Source organism: Struthio camelus, chromosome 5, assembly GCF_040807025.1.
Source record: "Struthio camelus isolate bStrCam1 chromosome 5, bStrCam1.hap1, whole genome shotgun sequence".
Taxonomy (NCBI): domain Eukaryota; kingdom Metazoa; phylum Chordata; class Aves; order Struthioniformes; family Struthionidae; genus Struthio; species Struthio camelus.
This window is the reverse complement of record NC_090946.1, coordinates 7,938,874-7,963,672: the sequence shown is the minus strand read 5'-3', so window position 1 is coordinate 7,963,672 and position 24,799 is coordinate 7,938,874. Positions and strand designations below refer to the sequence as shown.

The window sequence follows — 24,799 nt, the reverse complement described above, 5'->3', positions numbered from 1 at the left end:
TCCGGTTACGGTAGGTGTTTAAGCCCAGCCAGGTGCAGAGCGATCTTATGCTGCTCACTGCTTCATGCGGAAAGCTGGTATCTGTAGCTGGCCCAGGACAGAGCTTTGCAGGAGAAAGGTCTCCGGATAGCTTGCATGCAGCTTCCTTCCCTCCCTCCGCGTTGCTGCATTGTTTCACTCATCTCAAGAAAGCCCTGGACTAGAACTTGCGTAAATTTGTTTCTCGTCCTCCTTGAAGGAAGTCAACGAACTTAGGCGTGCTACAATTTGCACCGCTCCTCTCAGCTCCAACGCGGCAAAGTGCTGGCCTTCAAAACCGCTGGATAACCACGGGCTGCAGAGAGCGTGAAGCAGAAAGCACCGCTAAGAGAAGGAATAGCTCCACACCGTTCAAAGCCATTTCCGGGGACTAGGCTGGACTGGACCACTGTGACCCTCCGATCCAACACCAGCTGCTTGAGAGGACAACACAGGCAACACTCACGTGAGACACCAAGGAATAAGCTTGTCTCCAGGGAAAACGTATACCTGACTTCTCTAGCAAAAAGCTGGCTCAGGCCATGGCGCTAGATCTGCTTTGCACGGTGGGAAGAAGCTGCCTCCTCCCACGCGTGCTTTCAGCTGCAGTGCCACATTCGCCTGGGATCTTTTCACCGGGCTGCAATGGAAATAAGGCTTTACGATTTGCAATCAGGGAATAAATCACTTCTTCTGAGACAATAAAGCACCTGCAGCAGAGCGCAATGAAAGTAGGTGGGGTAGATCTCATCTTCTGTTGAAATGTCTGTAGCAAGGCTATTCCGTGCTTGCAGTTTTTATTTTCCTCAAAGATGCCGAGCGTGCATTGGGAAAGAGGCCAGTTTCACCCATGAATCATGTCCCTGCAAACACAAATACGGCAGGAAAAAAAAAAAAAAAAAAGGTTGTCCTGAAGCAGACAAAGCACAAACTCACCTTGGGCTGCGGCCTCGGAGCATGGGATTCCCATCACGTGGGTCCAACCTAAATTCCTGCTGGATCATCGGCTATTTTGAGATCAAAACAAAAGTGAACTTTGCTGCCTCTGAAAGAAAAACAATCGGGTGGGTTTATTTTTAAAGAGGAAGGTTAAAAAGGAAAAAGCTGGTCCCTTTTTTCTCCACTAAACGAGCTGACGGCGCAGGAGCTGAAAGATCTACGCAGGAGAAAACTCCAAGCCGACTTTGGAGCCTATACCCCGTTTTCAAAAATGACCAAGCTTTGGTCCCACCAACGTTTCGCTTGGTCTCCCGAGCGCCCCCCCCTAGAAGGGCCCCAACCCCGATCAGCTCACGTTAAGTATTACGCTTGATTATCTCTCCTTAATGACTGCACAAGCGTTAGTCCTATTGAGACAACATGCCGTGCAGCAAACTTCACTGCTAGCACGCATCTTGACAGTTCATGTAGGACGGGGCCTTCGGGAAACGCTCTCAAAGAACCTAACCGAAGCCACGGCGCCCCTGCCAATGACCGTATTTTTGGTTGCTCCAGCAAAGACAGCACGCAATTAAAAAGCCCCCTCTGACTTCAGGGAGCAACGGGCCGGCTCCTTCCTTCGCCGCTCGGCAGCCTCGTTCCGGGTCTACCGAAGCCAAGGCGGGTTTTGATTTCAGAGGGACAAACGCGGCGTTAGCGGCCAGGACACGCATCCCGATTGCATCTCCCCATGTTCTGGAGATAGGAAGAGATAAAAGGAGATGAAAGACGCCCGGTCCCCGACGTCTGCTCACGCCCAAGCTGGTCGGTCGCTGTTGGACTTCTCCGTAAAGGCTTTGCAACGGTCCGGATCCAGCGGTGAAGCATTTTTTTTTTTGGTCTCTCCTCAGTAAAGGGGCTTATTTCTCCGGTCATAAAAAGCAAGAAAAAAAGAAAAGAAAACGCCTCTAGCGCAGAGAGGAATCAAAGCAGCATGATTTCCCAGCGTTACGTTCTGCCCGCTGCCGATCCTAAGCGCTCAGGCGTATTTCGATGTGCAGCCAAAACGTATCCGGATCATGCTGAGAAAATAAATCTGGCTCCGCGTACGAGTTCAAAGACGCCTTTGCAAAGCAGACAGGAACCTAAAAAAAAAAAAAAAAAGAAATACCAAAGGGGCATATTAACAGCGTTTCCCTTCCACCCCGGAAGGCTCGAACGACACGTCCCAAGGGCTTTGCAAGCTGCTTCAACGCCCGCAGTCGGTGACGCGTTCGGCGGGACCGAATATCGCCACTCGCTCGCCGAGTCCCTTCCGCAGGCCCCAAAGAGGGCCACGAATTAAGGTGCCGCGGTGCGCTGCTCTGAAAAGGGCGACGGGCGAACGGCACGGCTGGGGCTGACGTTCAGCTCATCGCTCTCTCTCGTGCCGCAACGGAAAGCCACCCTTCCCTCCTGGTGCCAGAAAGAGCCAGCGTGGCAAAGCCCGGCGTCCTTCCTTAGGAAGCACGAGAGGGAAAGCAGAGCAGCCGGCGGGGCTTTGCGGCCAGGAGGCGAGCGCCGGAATTCGGGCCTTACCGCATCCAGCGGGCAAAAAGACCGAAAAAAAAAAAGAGACTGCCAAGGGGCCGCCCCGCGACGCGTCAAGCCAAAAGGAGACCTGCGATTTCACGCCGGAGAAGACCGGGTGCTTTCTGCTTCCGTTTCGGCTTTTTTCTTCCGCTTCCCCCAAAGAAAACGTGCAAAATAAGCCCGTTTTACCTGCCTGAAGGCACCATTTTGATAAAACCTGAGTATTTTGCTTTGGTTTGATAGTAGACAAATTCCCAAACGAAAACCAGGGCGTTCCGATATCGGCTGACTTTTCCCTTCCTGCGTTTCTCAAACTAAAAAACAGCAAACCACAAAAACCCCCCCAAAACAAGGAAACCCAAAAGGAATCCACACACCCGCAAACCACCCTGAAACCACCCTAATTTCACATAGCATCCCACTTGGATTTGAACTGCGTTTCCTGAGGGCTTTTTTTTGGCAGAGGAGGGGGGAATGAGTTTTAGAGATCAGCTTAAGACACTTGATTTCTCTTTGGAAAGAAACACTGGGCTCGCTCTTCCGGCTTCTGAGCCTTGAAGTCCCTTCTTGTTAGTTTGCAGTGCTTCTCCGCAACGGGCAAGGCTGGAAAACTCCCCTTTCCCTACACCCCCCGCCGCTGTGAAAGCCAAGACTTGCATCCTCTTTCTTAGCCCCAGCAGTCACGGGCTTTAAGAAACACCCAAGGATTGTGAGGTTTCCAGGACAATCGCTTCAGCTGGCACCGCCGCTTCCGCGGCGGACTGCGAACAGACTGTAACGGGAAGGCAGTCGCCGCGACGGTCTGTGCCGGCATACTCGTTACGCCGGCCGCTTGGCACTACGTGTTCCTACCGTCGCTTCTGCTGGGATTCACGGCCCCAGCGCAGAACCGGAGCCGCCTTTGGGGTTGGGGAAAAGAGGTGTCGACACCAACTGGTGGTGGTGGGGGGGGGTGGATCTGGGAGACGATTCCCTCCCGTTCTCTTTGACAGGGCTCGGAAAGGAGGACGCAGGATGTAACTACCAAAGCCAGCCGCAGAAAGGGCCCTGTCTAGCCAGAGCGCGCTAATGCTCACCAGCCGTGCCCTCTGTCTGGGGTCTTACTCACCTGAAACCCTGCAGCCAGGGGCCTCGGTTCAGCGCGGACTTCTGGCGCGGAGTCCCGTCGTCACTCACTCAGCCGTGCCATCGCAAGGTTTTGAGGGGCTGCATCGCCAAACGGAGCGAGGAGCAGGTCTAACCTAACCTGGCTCACGGCACAACTCCACAAACAGCTGTGCTGGCAGAGATGAGGGCACGGCAGGGGGTGGAGTAGTGCTTATGCCAGTAGTTACCACCAAAAAAAGCCTTCCTTGGGCTGTAAGTTGAAGCGGCCTTCATCTTTTTACCCAGTAACTCTTAAAATCTAATCGTTCAACTTCCCTGTACAGGCAGTAGAAAAAGGAAAAAAGGAAAAAAGTAGAAAAAGGAAAGAATAGCATTTCCCAAGGGATATTCGTGCCAGGCCACCCTAAAGGGAGAGAGGTGAGTTCTCCTCTGCAGTCGACCACCTCTCTCCAGCAACCCCAATCCTATTCTTCCTCCAGCTAAAGTCAGGCGAGATAAAACACAGCCTGAACCTGTTTTTCGGCATCTAAAGTGACCTCCTCAAGGTTTACACTGACTCGTGAAAGACTTGCACAACAGCACCCCAATACATGTTGCTCAATAAGCGATTGCGCTCGACTCCAAGACAAAGTGAAGGGGGAAAAAAGTACTGAGACCCGGAGGTCAAATAATACTCAGTAGATGAGGCACCAAGTCTGTGGAATAACTAGGAAATCGTCCCTGGCCACTGATACCCGTGTTACTCACACCCAGACAATTTATTGCTGTGCAATAGACTGGACCACTTTTAAAAGCAGAAGTTTTCAACCGCATCTCCGCTTGCTAGTCTTCAAGGATTTTCACTGCTTAGCATGATCTGGGAGTAGATTTGGGACCCTGCAGTCAGCAATTTTCACCACTCTCTTCAGCTCCACGTTTGCTGTGGGCCTCGCTGTACCGCAGGTTATTCCCTGAAGCCGCGCAACACCAGAATTATATTAACTTCAGGCAGAGCTGCAGGAATTTTGTCATGAGAGGAAGGTGGGGGGAAAAAACAACAGAAAAAACCCCACACTTAGCACTCTTATAAAGACACCGCACCTACCTATAGCCATGTCACAGCAGTCCGTGGAGAGCAACGAGCGTTTCCAGAGGGCAAATCAGCTCACCCAGAGTCACGCCTCCCTCTCTGCTCGCCTTGACTGCACCCGCAGCCTCAGCGAAGGGACGCTTGCAAGGACAGGAATAACTAAGCACAGCAGCAAGACATTTCTAAGACACAGATGAAAACCTGGTTTCTTATAGCAGCTGGAAGCATCTAGAGAGGTGCGCGGCTGTCGGCATGAAACAGCTCGTCAGCTAGCAGCGGATCCTGGGTTGTCTAAGATGCCTAACAAATAAACACCGTCGAGGCTGAACTAGGAGTTTTAACAAAAATATTTCATTTTGCTTTTCTAAAAAAAAAGAAACTACCTATAGATTTCCATTTCAGACAGTAACAGGAAGCCCAGAACTTTCCAATGACAAGGTGGTTTTATTTCCATAATTGCCTCCAAGCAATAATAAGCCCTAAGCCACGCAACACCCAATCAATCAATCAGTCACGACAAACAGGGGAAAATGTCTATGGTGTTTATCCGGAGGACGGTCTGCGGGTTCGTGATGACTGAAAAAGAATGAAAAGAGGAAAAAAAAGAAAAACAAAAAATCAGATCACAGCACACAACTGTTGTGTGCCTTTCGAGAGGCTCCCGCTGGCAAAGCTGCATTAGTCTGAGGCATGCCAAGGCGTGACAGTTTCTATGAGGGGGAGTGCTGACAGATGCTACCACGTTGGCAGGACAGCCACATACCATTGGTATGGCATGAGGTCCAGGCAGAGCTCCCACGGGAGCGTGGCAGATCGGTCAAGGTTTTAACGTCCGTCCCGCAAAAACCGATCATAACCTCCCTCCCTCTCGGTCATATCTGAGAAGGAGCAGTGATTTGGTAATCAACAAGTCTGCTACAGGGTACTCTTAAGGCTTGTTCATATCTGCGACTACGTATCTATTATTTGAGGCTTTGGAAGAACAATACTGCTGCTCTGCCCTGTAAAACTCTCCCCCCCACCCTCCCCAAAAAAGGTTTTTTGTGAAGATAGCCAAACCAAGGGTGCTGGACACAGGGAATAAAGTCACTGTGCTCCAAATAGCTCGGGCCACGCCTGGGGCAGTGGGCTGGGAAAGAGGTGTTGTAGCAGGCGGGGTCCCGGGGGCAGGGCAAATCAATGTCCCTCCCCAAACGCTGCCGTTGTGTCACAACATGTCCATCTCCCAGACCCAGCAGAGGAACAGGAGGAAGGGAAGCTCTGTATTCTTTTCCGCTTACTTTTTTTCCTTTGATAATTGTGTCTCTTCCAAAAGCGCATGTTAATTTTTGGCCACGACTCCGTCTTTTCAATCACGGTAGCCTCCACGCGGACAAGATCTTTCCTGAAAGAGAAATAAAAAGTACCACCTCGTAATTCTTTATGTCCTCCTGTTTCTGGGGAAGAACCACACACAAGTAACGTGTCCTGCCTTACAAAGCCCAGGGCTGCAGGAACTACTAAGTCATTGGGGAGAAGAGGGAAACCTGCCTGGTTGTTGGCTTCCCAGCGCAAAAACAAAAGCCTCAAGGCGCTACATGTGGATCAGCCAAGTGCAGGGCAGTACTCCGTCATACCAGGGATAAGATCAGAGACAGTCGAGGATGCAGAAGTAGCGGGAACCTGCAGGAACTGGTAGGATTGCAGTAAGATAAATTCCCCTGGCATGTTTACACGGTTCTGTACTTTCTGCTTTGCTTATGGTAAAGTTAAACCAACCACGGGCCTTTTTCCTGCGCTCTACTGGTCAACGCAGAAGTCCTTCCTCCTTTTATAAAGCATCGCGGTCCGCTGGAACAAGCTCTCACCTTACTCACCTAAATAGCCTTGGCAAAGGCTGTCTAGAGAGCAGCTCTGGCCCACTGTTTTTAGCAGAACGCACAGCTGCTGGGCTGCTGAAGCAAGTCACTTCTCCTCCCACACACCTCCTCCTCTGCCTCCCACTCTTGGTCTGTCCTGGTTGTTTACTCCGAATTGGAAGAGAAGATGGGGCCTGGCTGAGGATTTCACATACTGCTCTGTTCCAAGGGACCTCCCGGCAGCCAGGAGAGCTCAGGGACGAGGGCGAGACTACTCAAAGACTCAGGTTGCTTCTGGACCCTATTTCTACACATGGGAGCTCCCAGCAAGTACAAATTCCCCCTCTCCATCTCCTTCCACAGAGATAGGGTTGAAAAGAAGAACGCCGCCAGTGTTTCCATCACGCGTGACTAAAATCACAATTCTGCCCTCCCCATTCCCTTACCGACCCAGGCAAACGCGCCTCGTGCCCACGCAGGTATTCTACAGCGCACGGGGAGGAGTCGTCCTACCGAAGTTAGGAAAAGAGCTCTGCCTTTTTTACGGGCCGCCTGAAAAACGCCAAAGCCAGAGAACGAGTTGATTTGAAGCCTGCACTGAAGGACGAGCTACCTCGCTGCACAACAGCTCCGCGTGCAGAAACCCATCACCTCCAGACAAGAGCCAGACTAAAGCTTTGGAAAGCGTCGTTTTAATCAACAGCCACAGTAGAGGAGGAAGAGACGCTCTTTCACGTTGCGTCACTGCAGAACACCATTAAAAGCTCATTAGCACGCTCACCTCTGCCGAAAGACATTTAAAGAACGTTTTCCTGACAAACGACTCTGTCCGCACTTAAAGGGGGTGAGGAGAAAGCCCAACTAGCCCAACTGCTCACCGAGGCCACTAAGAGGCCAAAGGCTTTGACACGTTTGCCCTCTCTATTAACATTTACCCTCTGGCGTGTAATGCATCATCAGAGATTGAATCCTTAAGGGAGGAGGGAAGGACAGCCAAAGAGAACCGATACATCTGCATTTAGTGACTAGTCCGAAAGAGAACAGCCATAACGTAATCTAGATGTTAGAGACCACTGGGTGACCTTGACGTCCCAGCTAAGGGATTGCTGTCTGGATTCGGCCCAATGATAGGACCAACAGCACTACTGAAATACATGGCATCGCAAAGCTACGAAAGAAACCAGAAAACGAACTGCGCTTCAGGGGTTAGCTGGGTTTTACCACCATGATTAGGGAGCTATAGCCTTTCTGGGTCTAATGCCTGTCCTCTGGAGGCAAAGGGAAGGCTAAACGCCCACTGACTTCTCTCAGGCGTGGATTGTAAAAGCGTGCAAGAAACTCGCTCATTATGATCACGTGGGAAAGCTAGAAAGCAGCCAGGCCAGATAAAGTGACCACATCACAGAAAGCTCTGCGCTGCTTTTAGGGGAGCCAGCGCTTGTAGCAGCACAGCCAAACTCTCCCTGCTACAGCCCTCACTGCCGGGCCACGCCAGCCTTCAGAGGCCTTGGGTAGCATTCAGCCAAAGAGAGAAACATTGACATAGATTTGGTGATAACTGACCTCCCTCCGTGTTGTTCAGAGATGTTGACAGGCTTACGAGCAAACCTTTCGACACGCTTGCAACAAATCTTTTGAAAGGTGTTTTTTCGACATAGTTGAGTATCAAGGTAGCGGCTTCACTCTGCAAGACAAAGATCACGGCTAGAAGCCCTAGCACAAGGCTGAAAGCACCTCTATTAGATTTTTGCAGGAAGCAAAAAGAATTCATCCTGAAACCTCATAGATCTACATTGGGGTAAAAGTTGTTGTTAAACAGTGAAAGCAATCCTTCAACCCCAAAGGATCAACGCTCTGAGAGGTAACAACTTTGCCATCACTAACTAGCTCTCTGTTCCCCTGCAGAAGGCACCTGCACCTCAGCCTTTCTTTCTGGGAGGAGAACAGGTCTACGGCACTTGGTTGTGTACTTTCCAAATCTGAAGCAAGAATGGGCAGGTAGCCATGAGAAAGGCTTGGGTCGCACCTCTGGGTCGTTTAGAGGAAAAAATTCCCATCGGTTGCACTTTGCACAGAAATAAGCAAAACTTTTTTTTTGTCTCAGAGAGGAACCATTCCCCTCACTCAGGTCTAGAACACTGGAGGGGACTAACGATGGCCCGAGCCTACGCTTGCTTCTAATGACAGCTTTAGAAGTGCACAGCAATTTCTGCATTATACAGCCAAGCACAGCCTAACTGCGCACCACTTGCTACCCTAGCGCCAACTGACCATCAGACAGCAAGTTGCTTGAACAAAAACAAAACCCAACAAATCCCAGAGCAGAAGTCAGCTAGAAGTTCCCAGAATTGCCTTTGCCCCGCAGATATGTTTTGTTGCGCTGCTGTTTTTTAAAGCTTTAAAGGGGCATCATCTTGGGAGGTATCTGACTGCTCGAGAAAATTAAAACATGACCGTCTGTCCAAAACAGGACAAGTTCCTACCTGCTTCCAAGTTTGCACGAGGTTTGCAGCTGTAACGAACTGGCCTAGGCAGACACCGGTTTGTGCGGGCATTCACTGACGCGTTTATTTTTGAAACGGCAGAAAAAACAGAAAAGCCTTTGTTCGCCTCCGAGCTCTTATCTCTCCTCCAAAACGTTTGTGGTTTAGGCGCAACTGGGAACTATGTGAACCAATTACAGCGCACATTGCCTCTGAAACCCCGGGTTCTGCTCTCCTTCCTCGGCTTGCCGAGGAGAGCCGAGGAACTTGGGCACGTGGGAGGTTTCCCTACAGCTCTCAGAGGGAAGACGGTACCTCCCTACCACCTTTTCTCTCCCCCGGTCAGCCTCCGCCTCCTACTGATCCTCCTCTGCCAAAGTTACTGCAGTTCAAGCTAACGCTGGCAAACGCGCAGCTTGGTCTGCCTCAAAAAACTGGCAAGGCTTTCCGTGCACTTAGAGTGCTTGCAGGGATCAAGCAGCAATTTTTCTTCCCGTCCCAGAGCTGCTGGGTCACTGGGCAAATGCCAAATCCAGCACACAAACAGAGAGTTGCAAAGAACCATTTCAGAGCCACTAGTTAACAGTGCCTGGCCAAGGACGGTGGCTCCCAAACTGCCTGACACGACACATCCCCGTCTGCAGAACCTGGGCTTTTCCTTGAGCTATTGCGAGATGATGTTTCTAGTCCTAATAATGATTCTCCCCTTCCCAACCCTCTTCCACAAATGGAAAATCTGGCAATAGCGCGCAGGCTCCTGAGGATCTGCTATTCCAGATGTACTGACAGCACTGTTAGAAAAGCTGGCAGATCCCAAAATCCTGTGTAACACAGCGATCCCAAGGCCGTTAGCACCCGCGCAGCTGAAGCCTTATTATCAGCCATCCAAACGTTTTACAAGTAACTCTTAACTCCAGACAACCTGCTGCTAACAAAGCAACCAGCCAGAAGTTGAAAAGACACGGTATTTCTAACATGAATCTATAAACCACCAGAAAACACTTCTGAGATGCACAAACTCCTCTTTACCTAACCGCCCTCTACCTAAGTTGCTGCAGTTCAAGCTGACACTGCTAAAGGTGAGGTTTAGCCTGCAACCAGGCAATAGCCAGGGCTTCCAGACACTCAGCTCTCTCGCAACCCACCTTACCTGGACTTGTATTTTACCACTTAAACCTATTGTTCCAGGGAAACCCACAGTTCATGACTTCGTTCGGGCTAGCGCAAAGAGCTTAAACACTAACACCTAGTCCACATACCACTTCTTTTGGGAAAGGTTGAAGAACCAGGCATATTGCTTGCTGGTCTTAGAGCAAGTCCTACAGCATTAGAATTGAGCTGCTGCCAATGGGGTAAACTCCCGTTCCCCAATTCTGTGATCGCTGGAGTCACGCAACTGCGAGAAAGGGAGAATTACAAACTCTAAGTAAGGATTAAAGCTTGTGGGGTTAGGACAAGGGCAAAAGGAAATGGGTTAAAAAAAAAAAAAAACAAAGACAAAACCAAAAACAAAAAAACAACAACAAAATCCAACTCAAACTCAGAGATGGGCAAATCTTTCTGTGTTATTCTAAGATGACTATCACTGCAATTACGGTTAGGGAGCAAAGATGCCGAAGAGCAAGATTTACTGCTAATTTGTGCAAAGGTTACGCAATAAGAAAAAGAACCATCTCCAAAAAAGTGAATTTCCTACAGTTACCTTAGGAACACCCGTATTGCTGCTCTATCCTAACACCGTGGTAACGGCTAGAGTTAGAAGAGGCTGATGATTTATTGGCGATTCTTTCAAAAGCCACAGACCTGGGAAAAAGGTTAGCGCTAATAAATTCACAAGGTTTCTCTTCAATTGGGAGACTGCAGGAGCCCTGGGCTACAATTAAGCGTAAGATTTGTCTTCAGTATAATTCTTGTACAAGACATCTTACCCTAGGAGCGGCCTTCCAATCAGCGTGAAGTCATCAGCACCAACCAGCAAAACCTACGGAAAGCAACTCAATCAGACACATCACTGGTTCATCGTCCCAGCAGAAATGCAAACGCTATTGTCCAAATTCTACAGTCACCATAAAGGAGCTACGCTGCTTGAAAACAGGCCTTTACATACGTCAAACGGCAAACTGTTCCTGGATAGGGATGGTGGGGAAAGGCAGCTAACAGCCAAGAAACAGACTCATTAAATAGACGCTCCCCCAGGAGAATTTATCCTACTAAAGCATACTTTAGAAATATCTTTCACAGCGATCAGAACACACTGAACGTTTCTGTTCTGGGTCACCAAAAGTTGTAAAGACATGAAAAGCAACGCAAAGGAGAAGAAAAAATACGCCTTGCATGGGATCCAAATGAACGGCAGCTCTTAAAATCACTGCATTTTTATAGCGTTTGCTACATACCCTCTAGCGAAACACTTTGCTCTTTCTTCTCCATGAGGCCCCAAGATGGGTAATAAAGAAACGGATGTCTGGGGTGGATTCGCGGCAGGGACTAGCTCATTCATTGAGGACATTTCAACCACCTGCCTACGTAAAGGATCAGGCAAGATAACAGAAAGGGTATCATCAGAAGCGGCAGCATTTCTTACAGTCTGCCTCCTTCCCACACTAATTGTACGGCAGCAGTTAAAAGCAATACACACGGCCACTAGATGTTCTGACTTTTGCTTTAGACAGATACTTGCCAGTGAAATCCCAACAGAATTCTGCTGACAGATAGGCAAGTTTTTAAAGCCTTCTTTACCCTCAGCTAGGTCTTTGCGCTCCTAGCCGGCTGCGCCACGTGAACCACTCCCGTTGTACCCAAGGATGCAGGACACAGCTGAAAAGCTGCCTTAAAACTGGACTTTAAAGCAACGGACGGGTAAAAAAGCTGCCTGTCTTTCCTTAACTGCTCTGCTCGGCTCTAACAACCAAAGATTAAGCCAGCAGAACCCCACTTCGGAGTCTTCCATTTTAGATTTGGAATAACGACTCTCTACAAGTCCACGCGAGTTAACCAAGGCCAAGGATACAGATACTGAATTGCATTCCGGCAATTACCCCCTAAACGCACCGTCCCTCTCCCTCCACCCGAAACGCTCTGCGTGATAAGGATCTTGCAAAGCACCGAGTGGTGACGGTCCCCCTGGGAGTACTGAGAGTGTTTGGGTGTGCAGTCTCAAGGTAAACACCATCTAAGGGTGCAGTCTCTAAAAACAACAACTGTGTTTTTTTCCCTCTTGGATGAAGTCAGTACAACAGTAATCGAGTCTGCCACAACTCATTCCAACCCTGTTCTGTGGAAATCACAATAATATTATCACTAATACGGTAACCGAAACTGGAACAAAGCTGAGGCCAAGCAAATCGCTGGAGTAAGAATGGGAGAGCCAAAAGAAGCTCTTCAGGACTTTTCAAAAACTGATCGCCACTTTTGCCTCAAGAAACGCTTGCAGACAACTTGTTCTCGCCCCACATGCAGCACGCAGGCTGCGGACCCAAGGCACATTACCTTTTCCATCCGGATGCGGTCCCCGCATTCAGCCTCCAGCACGTTGTCCATCATGATCAAGTCCTCGCTGGTTACCTTCCACTGCTTGCTGGCAAAGTGGACCACAGCAAAGAGCCGCCCATACTGCCCAGTTGCGATCATCTTGTTCACCTTTTGGACCACCTCTGCTGGCCAACAGCAAGGAAGGAATCAGCGAGGGGGAAAAAAGAAACAGCAAGGTGTAAAAAGCTGTTCAAGACACAAAAACTGGTATCTTCTTGGAATCCTTGAGCAAAGCTCAATGACTATGTTGTTTCCTGCACACGGAGCAAGCCTCCTTTCCTGTAAACCTATGACCTATTTGGATATTAGTGGCTGACAAAGCCCTACCTAAGCACACACCTCACGTAGATGCTGCGCTCCCCAACCTATTTCTCGGGCATCCTGAAATGCCCTATACTGCAAATATAAAGCGTGCCAGAAGAGAGTGCCTGTTCATGCATCAGGAAGGGAGTTCTCCTTAATTTCCCAGCAATACGCAGAAGAGACAGCCCTCGGGATACTCTGTAAGGTATCCAGGAACATCAGGAAGAGTTCTGCAAAGTACACAGGAATAAGGGCTCCGGCATATTAACAAAGCCTGGCCTGAGAACTTGTACCTGTAGCATAGTCAAGGGAGATCTTTCCTTTCCTCCTTTCCAGAAGGGCTCTTCCTGTACGTGCATACACACAGAGCTGGTGCCAGAGGCAGTACCAATCCCAAGGACGAAGCACTGCACACGCATAAAACTCAGTTTTCAGTGGTCAGTTTTCCGTACAGTCAGGCCAAAACCAGTCTTTACAGAACACAGAAAGGTTTGGCTTAATTAGTGCTATTCCCCCGCCAAATTGCAGCTTTCCACCCACTCGAGTTGTTCAGAAAAAGAGTAACTTTTCTATAACCGGAAAAGTAGATTTTCTTCATTGTCCTCAAAAGAGGCTGAATCACTTTTTCTTGGAATGTAAACAAAACATAATATCCATTTGGGACAGACAAGAATTCAGCAACCGGTTAAATCAAACCCAGCCCTCACAGGAACATCCTAGACGCGTCCAACTTCCAACCCAACAGACGCAAACTATTAAAGGTTAAGAACAACTGAAAACCAGAGGTTAGAACGGAAACTATTTTGCGAGCTGGTAGTTGCTCCAGTTCCCACCCCAATGAAAAGCAGAGCTTCTGTGTTGTTAGAATTGCTATTGAGGAAGAAAAGATAACTGGGTGCTCTTCTCTGACACAGAGTGGCCCACCACAAAGAGTCCAGAGGAAAACCACGATCCCCTTCTCTTCGTTATGCCCTCAACTGCACAACAGGATGCAACAGAAGAAATTCTGCTAGCTCTAAACCGCTGGTCCGCTTACATCAGTAGCCCGGTGGTAAACATTTCAAAAGAGCAGGCCAGTCGGCACTCAGAGGGCAGAACGCTCACAGCTCCCACCAAAGTCAACGGGATTTGCAGATGTCTCAGAACTGAAATTCAAGCTCCTTAGCGACCATTCATACAGCCACACAATGAAAATGCTGGCCTACAATTTTCTCTTAGCCAGAAACACGCAGAGGCATGCTTTCACAAGGGTTATTTCTTTGTCAAGTTTCAATTTTCCACCCGTAAGGCTTTTTGATCCTTCTATAACAGAACAAGGTTTATTTGCTTCTCGGTACCTAGGATCTGAAATTGTTGACAACTCTTCCAAATAGCTCTACCGACAGGACACATCAACTGGTATTACCATACGATTGTTAGTATGGCTCGTACCTCAGCACCACGCGGAGCAAACCTACCAAAAATATTTACGGCTCTTTCTACAGCCAGCAGGAGAATATAAGGCAGAATTCAAAACGCTCTGGATGCTGTGAGTTTAAGACAGCTGTAAAACCACTGAGTTTGTTTTGGATAAGCACAATCAGGACATAATGACGCAAGCTCATAAACAGTAGGGGGTTACAAGGCATGGAAATCGCAACGGCCCAAAGATTCTGCGTCATTCAGTCAGAGGAACGCAGGATCCTGTTCACCGGAGGGCTCAGCAAACCAAATCGAGCACTTTATGGTTCACTGGGTCAAACGACGCCCTGGGACAGGACACCCGTTCATCACTTGAGCAACCCCAAAAGCAGAGAGGGGACAAAAAGCAGGATGAAAACCAGCCAGACAGGAGACTCGGAACACGAGATGCTCTACAGCTCTGGCACATCACTCGCACAGTTACTAACACACTTGAGCTACACGACAGGAGACTATGCGCAAAGAGGTGAACGCAGCTCAGCTCTTCTCCTCTCACTGTTCCTCGCATGAAAACTTCTCTCCTTCACTTCCCGGGGCTCTTCAATCTAAGGCAGAGAAGCTTTTCCGAGATGTCCCAGAGGCTAGTGCAAAGAGACAGTGAGACAGCCTGTTAACGAACGCAGGAGCTAGCTCCCTGCGCGAAGCAGACAGAACTGCTAATTGCTATCCCCACAGCAACCGTAGAAGAAAGTCACCCACTGGGGCTCATTACTGCCTGCTTCTGAGAAACACCCTGCGCCTGCGTCAGCTTCCCCACTACCATCCCTAGCATGGTCTGGGTGACAACAGCCCCGCCTGGGCGACGTGAGACTAGACACGTGCACCTTCTCTGTATTCGATTTTCACAACCCCATCTGCCAGGGGAGACTGTCTGAGAGCAAACGGAAGACTGACATATTTTGACCAGGCCAAGCAACGCGAACGGTTGCTAAACAGCCACACGCGCTTCACTTGCTGACGACTGTACGGTCCACGAGCTTCTCAGGTTGTGTTCAACCGTCCTGCTGATTAGGGGTGGGGACAAGAATACGTTCGCTAGTGCTGCGTCACGCTTCCCACCTGCCTGCTGCCGTATGTCACGGCTCTGCAGCTCTGTGACGTGCCCATCATTCAACTGCCTCAGCTGGGTGTAGCGTTTCGGCGTACACATAAAAACAATATTGCTTCCTCCTAGCCAAAAGGCACGTTTCATTGCTGAGGTAGCAACGTATCACGTCAGGTAAGATTCCCCTGGGAGTGTTACAACCTGGCAGGCTGTCACAAAGCACAGAGACCTCGCGTTCTACCCACATCTCCAATACCAGCAGCTGGAGCGTGAATGCAGTGACACTAAAACAGGCCAGAAACGAGACAAAAACGCAAAGAACAAACGCTAGCTCCGCTCATTGAGGACACTGATTTACGCTCAGTCAGGCCACCAAGGACATTACCGGACTATTAGCCTTCACTTGGGAGACTTGAGACCTTACCTGCATGATACTTTGCTTCTTCCACTGGATCTGGCAGTTTCACTTCAGGCCACGGCGGCGAAGAGAGAGATGTTTTGGCCACGAGTCTGTAAACGATGAGGTAAGACTCACTTGTAACAAACAGATACCGTGAAGAGATGCAAAACACAGAGAAGGTGGCAGAAGTTGGAGACAAAGTAGAAAGCCTGACTGCTTTTCCACTAGGGGAGCAGAAGTTGTACAGGAGACTGAATGGTTTGGCAGCATGAAAGATTCAACCTCAAAGCCAGTCAGGTCAGAAGGCAATTTCCCACAGGCCACGTTTGACTTTGCAGCAGCTCACGAGCGAGGTGACGTTTTAGAGACCAGTCTTAAGTACAGTGGGGACAGAGGGTGGCAGGCAAAGCAAAAGCAACGATACCGCCCTAGGACTGACTCCAGGGGAGGATGCCGGATACAGCAAAGCCCCCAGAGCTTCCTCCCAAACCCTGGCAAAAACACTCCAACGAAGCTGCAGCCCATTTCAAAAGGCCGTTTGAGCACACGCGGAAAATGCTCCTTCTCATTTCCGAGCTAAATCTGCAAACGCTCTACCAAAACAAGCACCGTCGCCGCTCCCAAAGCTTAACGTCACTTAGGGCCTCCAAGAATCGCAGCAAGCTTTGACAAAAAGCTTGAGTTTTAGACAAGAGGCTCTTGTTAAACTTTTCCAGGTACGCATACGCGCTACCTCCACCACAGCTGAACACGCGAACGTGCCGCAAACCGCATCAGCCCAGAGCACAAAGCCCTGGAGTTATCAAAGAGAGGGGAGCATCTGGGAGGAGACACTGCCTTCGATGGGAAAGAAACGCTAATAAGTATTCTCGTATCGACCTCGAGGGCTACGCATGAACGAGTCGCACGCATCCCTTTTTCCCCCCCTTTGTTTTTAAAGGCCTTCACTGTTAAATAGGTAGTTTAGAGAGGGTCTTGAGGCCACAGCTGCGGTCTTTACAGGAGACTACGAAGCCGCTCGTCCTTTGTTACTGACAGCCGCGTTCCCTGAATGGCAATACTAACAGCATCTGTCACCCCCAGCGCAATTCAGCGTTTAACACGAGGAACGTTCATCCCAAAAGCCTCTTCTGTGCCGTCACCACGCCCGTCTCCAGACCGCCATGCTGGCGAGGGACTGGAAAAGGGGCTCCAGCAAGGCTTGCGTGACCCACACCTACCTCGGCTCCGGCGGACCGCAGAAGGCAGCGGGAGCTGCCACCGCCTCGCGTGCCGCCAACCAGGCCAGCACGAAGCCCCTCGTAACGACCGACCTCGCTACTGAAATAACCACCGGCCCGTTTTATCCAAAAGTGCGCGGTTTTGGGGGGGGGGGGCAAACCTGGGGGTGTGAAGGCCCCTAAACGGGCCGCGTTAGGGATAGAGGGGACTGAGAAGCGCCGGGATTGGGGGGGGGGGGGGAAAGATAGGACACACAAGCCGCCTTCCTAAATTGAGAGGGGGCGGTGTGGGGGACACACACACACACACGACGAAGCGAGGCGTTACCCGTGCTGCGAGGCCTGGGAGCTGCGGTGCCGCAGGGCCGGCCGGAACCAGGAGGCTGCAAAGACGGGAGAGAGAGAGAAAGATTGAGGGGGGGGGGAGAGAGGGGAAAAAAAGAGGTTAAAAAAGAAAATAAACTTTTTTTTTTTTTGGGGGGGGGGGGGTGGGGGAAGCGGCCCCCGGCCCGCTCACCGGCCGCCCTCGCCGCCGCCATGGCCGCGACCCCGGAAGCGGAAGGGGAGGGCGGGAAGGCGGCGGCGGGTGTCATGGCGGCGGGTGTCATGGCGGCGGGTGTCATGGCGGCGGCGGCGGAGGGGGCGGCGCGGCGGCAGCTGGCGCTGCTGCAGGAGGAGCGCGAAGCCGAGCTCGCCCAGAGCAGGTAGGGAGCGGGACCCTGGGGACCCCCCCCCCCGCCTCTGTGGGGCCTGCTGTCACCTGTGGGGAGCCCTGGGGGCCCCCCCTCCCCATGGGGCCTGTCATCACCTATGGGGAACCCTGGCCCCCCCCCCACCTCTGGGGCCTGCTGTCACCTGGGGGCCCCCCACCTCAATGGGGCCTGCTGTCACCTATAGGGAACCCTGCTCCCCCCACCTCTATGGGGCCTGTCATCACCTATGGGGAACCATGGGCCTCCCTCCCCCCCCCCTCCATGGGGCCTGCTGTCACCTGTGGGGAGCCCTGGGATCCCCCGCCCACCTCTGTGGGGTCTGCTGTCACCTGTGGGGAGACCTGGGGCCCCCCCTCCCCCTCTGTGGGGCCTGCTGTCACCTGGGGGCATCCACACCTCAATGGGGCCTGCTGTCACCTATAGGGAACCCTGCTCCCCCCACCTCTATGGGGCCTGTCATCACCTATGGGGAACCATGGGCCTCCCTCCCCCCCCCCCTCCATGGGGCCTGCTGTCACCTGTGGGGAGCCCTGGGCCCCCCCCCACCTCTATGGGGCCTGTCATCACCTGTGGGGAACCCTGGGGGCCCCCCCTCCCCATGGGGCCTGTCATCACCTATGGGGAACCCTGGGCCCCCCCCATGGGGCCTGCTGTCACCTGTGGGGAGCCCTGGGATCCCCCGCCCACCTCTGTGGGGCCTGCTGTCACCTGTGGGGAGCCCTGGGGGCCCCCCCCCACCTCTGTGGGGCCTGCTGTCACCTGGGGGCATCCACACCTCAATGGGGCCTGCTGTCACCTATAGGGAACCCTGCTCCCCCCACCTCTATGGGGCCTGTCATCACCTATGGGGAACCATGGGCCTCCCTCCCCCCCCAACTCCATGGGGCCTGCTGTCACCTGTGGGGAGCCCAGATGGACTTTCCCCCCACAGGGCGTGCAGTCACCTCTAGGAGACCCTGCTGACTCGTCCCTATATAGAAAACCCTGCTGGACTCGCTCTATAGGGGCTTCCTGTCGCTTATAGGATATCCAGCCAGACCTGCCCCTGTAGGGGCTGTTGCCGCCTGTAGGAAACCCCGTCAGCTCTCACCTGCAGGGCTTGCTGTAACCTCGAGGAAGCCTTGCCAGCTCGCCCTGATAGGACCCACTGTCACCCGTGGGAAACACCCTCACTCACCCCTACAGGGCCAGCTCATCCCTGTAGAAAACCCCACCAGCCTGCCCTTTAGGGCCTGCTGTCACCTATAGGAGCCAGGACTCCCCCCCACCTGCACCCTGGGACCCTCCTTCTCCTCCCCCAGGTCCTGGAGGGTGCTGCAGACCCAGAGCCCTCCCACCCCAGGGTTCGAGCCTAAACCTACTCCCACCTGACCCACTGGGGCATGTGGCCGGGGGGGCAGGGTGACCGCAGGGCTAAACCCACTCCCAACCTGTCCCACTCGGGCAGCAGGGACAGGGTGCCACCCCCAGCCCCACTGGGGACCAACTAAAACTTCAAATCTCTGCATCAGCCCAGCAAGCGACTGTCAGGCCTGCGTGTGTTTTCCAGGGCATGGCAGGAAAACGTCTCGCTGAAGGAGCTGCAGCGCAGGGGCGTCTGCTTGCTCAAACTCCAAGCTGCCAACCAAAGAACTGGCCTGTACGGGCGGCTGCTCGTGACGTTTCAGTCCAGAAAACCCAGTTCGGATGCTGAGCTGCCCTCTAACAGTTTTGGGCCTGGTAAGTGACATTCCTGTTGGTGCAAAGTAGCTCAACTGAGAGATGACCAATGTCTTCCTCCTAACATTTTTGTCATGCGATATTGGTAAAGACCGAGTAATTGATGCAAAGAGAGGGGAAAAATTGTAATGGCTCAAGGATGAATCTAGAGAAAAACAGCCTCCTTCCCCCCTCCCCCCCCAGCCTGTTATGAGCCTGTACGTTGCAACAAGAAATGGTGCCAGTGGTTAGAAAGCTGGCTTTCCTCTTTTTGAATCCATAAAGACAAAGCCCTGGTCTCTTGTTATTAAACATTTCATGGCTTTTTGTACCTACTTTGATTCCCTTCCCTGTACCATCCTGTCTTTAAGGGCTTGACAAATTCTGACCTTGGCAGGAAACATGGAGCTAGAACTGTGGTTGACGTAGGTGGACCCACTGTCGCCATTGGGCTGATTTATGCTGGGTGAGGATGCTAGTTGCTCGTCCCTTCAGAAGAGCTGCTTTTCAAAACAGTCGCCCCACTTCACGTTCCCTCCTCCGACTTGCCTTTGCAGGTGACATTGTGGGTCTTTACGAGTCAGTCGGCCAGGGTGATCCGCTCTCCACCGGCATCATAACGCGCGTCACCTCCAAATCAGTGACTGTTGCCTTTGAGGAATCTCGAGATGGCATGCTGAGCTTGGACCGAGAGGGCTCCTACCGTCTGCTGAAACTAGCCAACGACGTCACCTACAAGAGACTGAAAAAGTAAGGGCAAGGGTGGTGCAGCTCACCTAGGGCCGTTCCACTTAGGGGCGCAGTAGGCCACTGAAAATTGCTGAGCCGATTTGGGGAAAGCCGTTCAGAGACTGATCTCAATTTACTTCACTGGTCTTGCTTTCTCTTGTTTCCCATCTTATTCCCCTTAGTCCTGCAGCAGCTCTATCTTAGGGGAGGTATCCACCTTCTGGATGCGCCTTTCTCTCTGCTGACTGCTGAGAGAGCTCATATCCCTTACTGAGCTGACTCACAGGCGTGTCTTGTTCTGCAGTGCCACAACAGCATAAATTCATCTACTTCCTATCGATATAGTCCTGTGCCTCCCCTCTTCCCCACCCCCCCACCATCTCTCTCACCCTCAGTTATGTATTTTGATCCCATGTTGTACCAGCTCTGGTACTCACTGGATTCTGTGCAGTGCCCTTTCCATCCAGACAGAAAAGAGTAGCTTTTTGCTGAAAGAAAGCACTGAAGAGGCTCAGCACAGTCCGAGTGTCTCAAACCAGAGCAATAACAAGTGGAAGTGTGTGGCCAGCATAAGGCATGTGTGTGAGGCATGGCGAATGCAGCAATTGGATAGGATTAATCCATTTTGGAATAACTTCCTCAGCTTCCAAAGAGATGAACCCGTGCCCACAGTCCTGTTATTGGGGTATGGTGTTCTAGCCCTTAACATACTTGGAAATCTCTGAAGGAATTGATACTGTGCCTATAACCTTGCTATTTTCTTCTTTGGCAGGGCTTTAAATGCACTAAGTCAGTATCACGGTGGTCCAGCCTCTGATCTGATCGATGTCCTCTTCTTCTCTTCCGATCCAAGCGCATTCAGTGAAACAAGTAAGGATGCTTTTTCTGAGAGTTGATAGCAGCCTGGGGGCAGGTGCTTTCTGGTCTCTTCCTAGAGAAATTTTTCTGGCCCCTCAGGGTCAGAGCTCAGATTTGTGAGGTCTCCTTCCATCAGTGCATTCATCTGTCCCTCCATCCTGCTGATTGTTACTAGCTTGTGACATGCCAAACGTGGCACATCTGCTTTGCAAGCCCTGGACCTTCACAGCCCAACATAGGCACCAAGACTGCTGCTGCTTTGGGTCTGCCTTAGCTTGTGAGGCTGTGAGCTATGCAGGTGGAAAGCTCTTGTGGATGTATCAGTGAAAGCAGAAGATATTACCGCCCTCATGTAGGTTTTGAGCAGAGATCCTGGAAACTTATCCTGGGGAAGGGGAAAACTTCGGTCTCCAGAACAACCAGTGAAGCCTGAAGTTCCCTACCCACAGGGTAAGGACTCCATGCTCAATTAGAAGGATGCTCACCTCTTCCAGTGCCACATCTAAATGTGACAGAGGCAAAGAGCCAGAGACCTAAGAGTTGCTGTGATGCTATTACCCCTCTTCCAGTCCTGCAAGTCCCCCCTCTGGGGCTGGCCAGCTGAGAAGGGTGCTTGTGGCCTCTCAGCTCATGACCTGATCTTTGAAACTGCCCTTGAGAATGCAGATTCCTCTGGTTGATCTTTGTGCAGTTCTCATCCACACCAAGCAGGCCACTCACTCTACTTGCATACAGTACTCGGGCCTTTCCCAGAGCAACAAGCAGTATTGTAGCTGGCAGCACTGAACACTTGCTTTTCCTACAGGTTTGTGAGTGGCTGGGCATGCTTACTGGTGTAAAAACCCTGATATCACTGGAACTAGTGGGAGAAATATCCCCCCTGTTCAGATAGCTAATGCTCCCTTTGTCAGATTTCAGCTTTACTTGGTACACCGAAAAAGCATACAGTATTTGTTGGTGGGACAATTTGTTTGCACACATTCCTGAGTCTGAAACATGGTTTAGTTTATGGAGCATCTCTTATTTGGTTTCCGGATGCCCTGCCATCCATAAACTTCAGAGATCAGAAACTGCCAGGGCTGCTTCTGTGATACTGAAAATCCATTAACTCAGCCTTCATGGGAATTAAGTGATTGTGTGACTGCCAGTTTGAAACAACATAAGAACTCCTGTGTACTTTTACAGCTTTCTGATTATGTTCAGTCAAGTTGGAGCTGTGCAGGCTGCCTTAGTTTCATCACCAAATACTTAACCACCTTACAGATGAGTTTTGCCAACAGCTGTTCCAAAAATAGCTCAAAGTAGAATCCCCTTTTACTCTGATCTTCCTTGATGCAAGGCTTTAGAAAAATGAAAGAAGAAATTACACAGCTTATTCCTTCAGAGGAACCACAGGGAAACCAAAGCCTCTGTCTTAAAGCCTCTGATCAGAATATCCAAGTGCTTGGCAATTGCTAATTGAATGTTCTCTGCAGTTTCTCTGGAAAGAGGGGATGTTATCTGGGCTTCATCAATCAGGGAATGAAGGCAGAGGGTAGAATAAGTTGCTTAATGAGGTCAGGCAGGTAGTCTAAGCCAGAAAGAAGGGAGATCTCTCCTGAAGCACAGTCAAAAGCCCTTGCGTGCTCACCTGGAGGGTCAGTGTTGATCCTCGGTCCCCTGCTGGCCCCTTGTTCATTTTCTCCTCTATCACAGCTCCCTGTGCTCAGGGCTTGCTGTTGCCGCTTTTGTTTTCTTGGTTACTGCATTTGGCTGTTCACAGTGGTTCGATGCATATAGCTATTCTCCTTTTTCACATATGGACTTCCATTCCCTTTCAGAGTACCTCCAGGCTAGATTTTTGATACAATATACCAAGGATGAAGAATTGTTAGTTGTCATACCTCCATAGTTCTAAGCACTGAGCTTAAGCTGAGTCAAACCTCTTAGCCTTTTGGCTATCAGGGACTTTGGTGTACTCAGGTTTTTAATATTAGATAAAAGAATTAAAATTTCATGACCCATCTTCCTTAGCAGCTTCAGCTCTGCCTTTTCCCCATGGTGGCAGAACTGCCTCTCTAATGAAGAGATTCCTTTTCACAGAATTTCCCAGATGTGCCAAACTAAGCAGAGATGAATTTTACCTCTCCCCAGTGCTGAGGATATTGATTGATAGAAACATTCAGCCACATTAGAGAGGAATTGCAATACAATAAGACAGCATATCACCCAAAAACGGTGAAATGCTCCGGCAGGGTGAAAAGGCCTTCCATTTACCTTCTCGCTATAGAGCTTGTTTCTTGCCAACCAGAAAGAGGTTATACTAGTCAGGAGTTGAATAATAATGACTCTACATAGGTCCTGCAAGGTGCCTGGAGTTGCCTGCTTCCACCGAGTTGGAGGTGAGGGCACTCAGCAGCTTGGCTGGATCAGTCTCAGAATTAATAAGTTCCTGTAGATTTTCTTAAAACTAGATGTCTGTACAGAGGAGACCTGTATTAATGCCACTCCAGGCTGCAATATAAGCTCCACTGTGCCTAGAAAACTAGGAGTAGGAGTGATGCCATCTAAACACCCATACAAAGAAAAAGCTTGCACTGACACTCATGCAGGAAGAGAGGTCAAGAGAAAAGCTCAGAGTAGATGAGATCTGTTTCTAGAGGGGGAGTCTTTGTCACTGCATTCTGGGTAAATCATTTGGCTCTGGGGAAGAGCCAAATTGCAGAGAGATTGAGAAGCAGGAGGGCCAGCAGGGATCATAAGCACCCAACTCCATACCTGGATATTCAAGGGTGTTCTTCAGGTGGCAGAGGGTTAAACAGGCCTCAGCAAGTGATGTGGGGAGCAGCAGGATCAGCAAAGCCTAATTTTACAAGTTTGGGAATCTCAAGGGCTCTCACATGGGTTCTCAGATGTCAGAAAGGGGCTTGAAATTGGTCAGCAGGTTCAAGCATTACTGGGGTGGGAAGGTAGAGACTGACAGGGTGACAGCCACACAGCAAGTCTGCAAGCTTCGTGTCCTCAAGAAAGCAGGCTGTAAGTACCCTGGCTGCCGCACTCAGTGCGGGTTTGAAATGCAGAGCGCTTACCAGTTACACTGAGATACGGGCGATGCAGTTCCTCCTTCCAGCAGGAAAGCTAGCAGAGTCCAAATGCCATCCTCTGCTTTGGTGGTGCTTTCTGCACTTGGCTGTTTCCTGACACGCAGCCTTTTAGCCTGGAGGGAAGAGCATCTCTGTCTTCTTCAAAAGGTTATTTATGTGGGGGTCTCTTCAGGGCATGCCCAGATAGGGTTCCACTCGCCTGGTGGACTTTTGTGGCCTGCTGTCTGATAAATAGCTTATAATTGTTTGCTTTTTGCTGCTGGGCTGTGTTTTTATTTTCTCACCACTGGGTTGCAGCTGCCTGGGTTGTCTTGCAAGAGCATGCTGCCAAATGCTGTGTCTGGAGGATCTGTATTAAAGTCTGTTGTCCCAGGAGAGCGCCTAAACCCAGTCCCCAGCTGATTAGATGGACAAGGAGTCTGCTAAAGGCAGTTGAAACAGGGCCTTAACATAGTTAGTGGCTGCTAGCATCTAACCAGGGTATAATATTGGCTTGCTAAAGAAGCCACCACTATGCACTGAAGGATAACAGCAACAGCAGCTATTTAGTGCCCCTTTACCCAACTCCAGATGACTATCATCTGCTGCTGCAAAACTGCACACAGCTGCTCTCCAGTCTCTGGAAAATCCTGCTCCTTCCCAATAGTAAGGGGTACAGCCATGACTTGTACTGAGACAACATCCTGGAGCATGATTGGTTTGGGAGAGGGCTCTTGTGAGATGGTTGCAAGTTACTGGTAAGCAAAATTCCAG

At 50.7% G+C, this 24,799-nt stretch overlaps 2 protein-coding genes across 14 annotated transcripts in view; one reads left to right on the top strand and one right to left on the bottom strand.

Annotated features, from left to right (window-relative positions):
- Positions 1-5,108: 5,108 nt before the first annotated feature.
- On the bottom strand, positions 5,109-17,580 carry MRPL21 (mitochondrial ribosomal protein L21). 2 transcript variants are annotated; one of them, XM_068944569.1, is made up of 7 exons: positions 17,483-17,580; positions 17,294-17,348; positions 15,770-15,855; positions 12,495-12,658; positions 10,934-10,986; positions 5,965-6,068; positions 5,109-5,260 (listed from the first exon to the last, which is right to left on the bottom strand). In XM_068944569.1, exons 1-7 carry the CDS (start codon positions 17,571-17,573, stop codon positions 5,196-5,198), a joined length of 618 nt encoding a protein of 205 aa, XP_068800670.1. In that variant the 5' UTR covers positions 17,574-17,580; the 3' UTR covers positions 5,109-5,195. The 2 variants fall into 2 exon arrangements, with proteins under 2 accessions (XP_068800670.1, XP_068800671.1); XM_068944570.1 differs by having other exon boundaries at positions 12,495-12,661; positions 17,483-17,537.
- Positions 17,526-24,799, top strand: part of IGHMBP2 (immunoglobulin mu DNA binding protein 2) — a 44,288-nt gene continuing 37,014 nt past the window's right edge. For 11 of the 12 annotated variants that reach the window (XR_011141268.1, XR_011141264.1, XR_011141263.1 and 8 more), the window contains exons 1-4: positions 17,526-17,669; positions 19,228-19,397; positions 19,934-20,126; positions 20,878-20,975. Coding sequence is in view for 6 of the 12 variants with exons in the window: in XM_068944545.1 (XP_068800646.1) it covers positions 17,557-17,669; positions 19,228-19,397; positions 19,934-20,126; positions 20,878-20,975 (574 nt within the window). In the remaining 6 variants the exon portion in view is untranslated. The remainder of the gene's footprint in view (positions 17,670-19,227; positions 19,398-19,933; positions 20,127-20,877; positions 20,976-24,799) is intronic. The other variant, XM_068944550.1, reaches the window with a different exon arrangement.

Coding starts and splice junctions, on each gene's coding strand:
- MRPL21 (XM_068944569.1), bottom strand. CDS start 17,573: ATGACACCCGCCGCCATGACACCCGCCGCCGCCTTCCCGCCCTCCCCT. Junction 17,349..17,482: donor GGCGGCGGCGAGGGCGGCCG/GTGAGCGGGCCG, acceptor CCGTCTTTGCAG/CCTCCTGGTTCCGGCCGGCC. Junction 10,987..12,494: donor ACCGCATCCGGATGGAAAAG/GTAATGTGCCTT, acceptor TGCTTTCCGTAG/GTTTTGCTGGTTGGTGCTGA.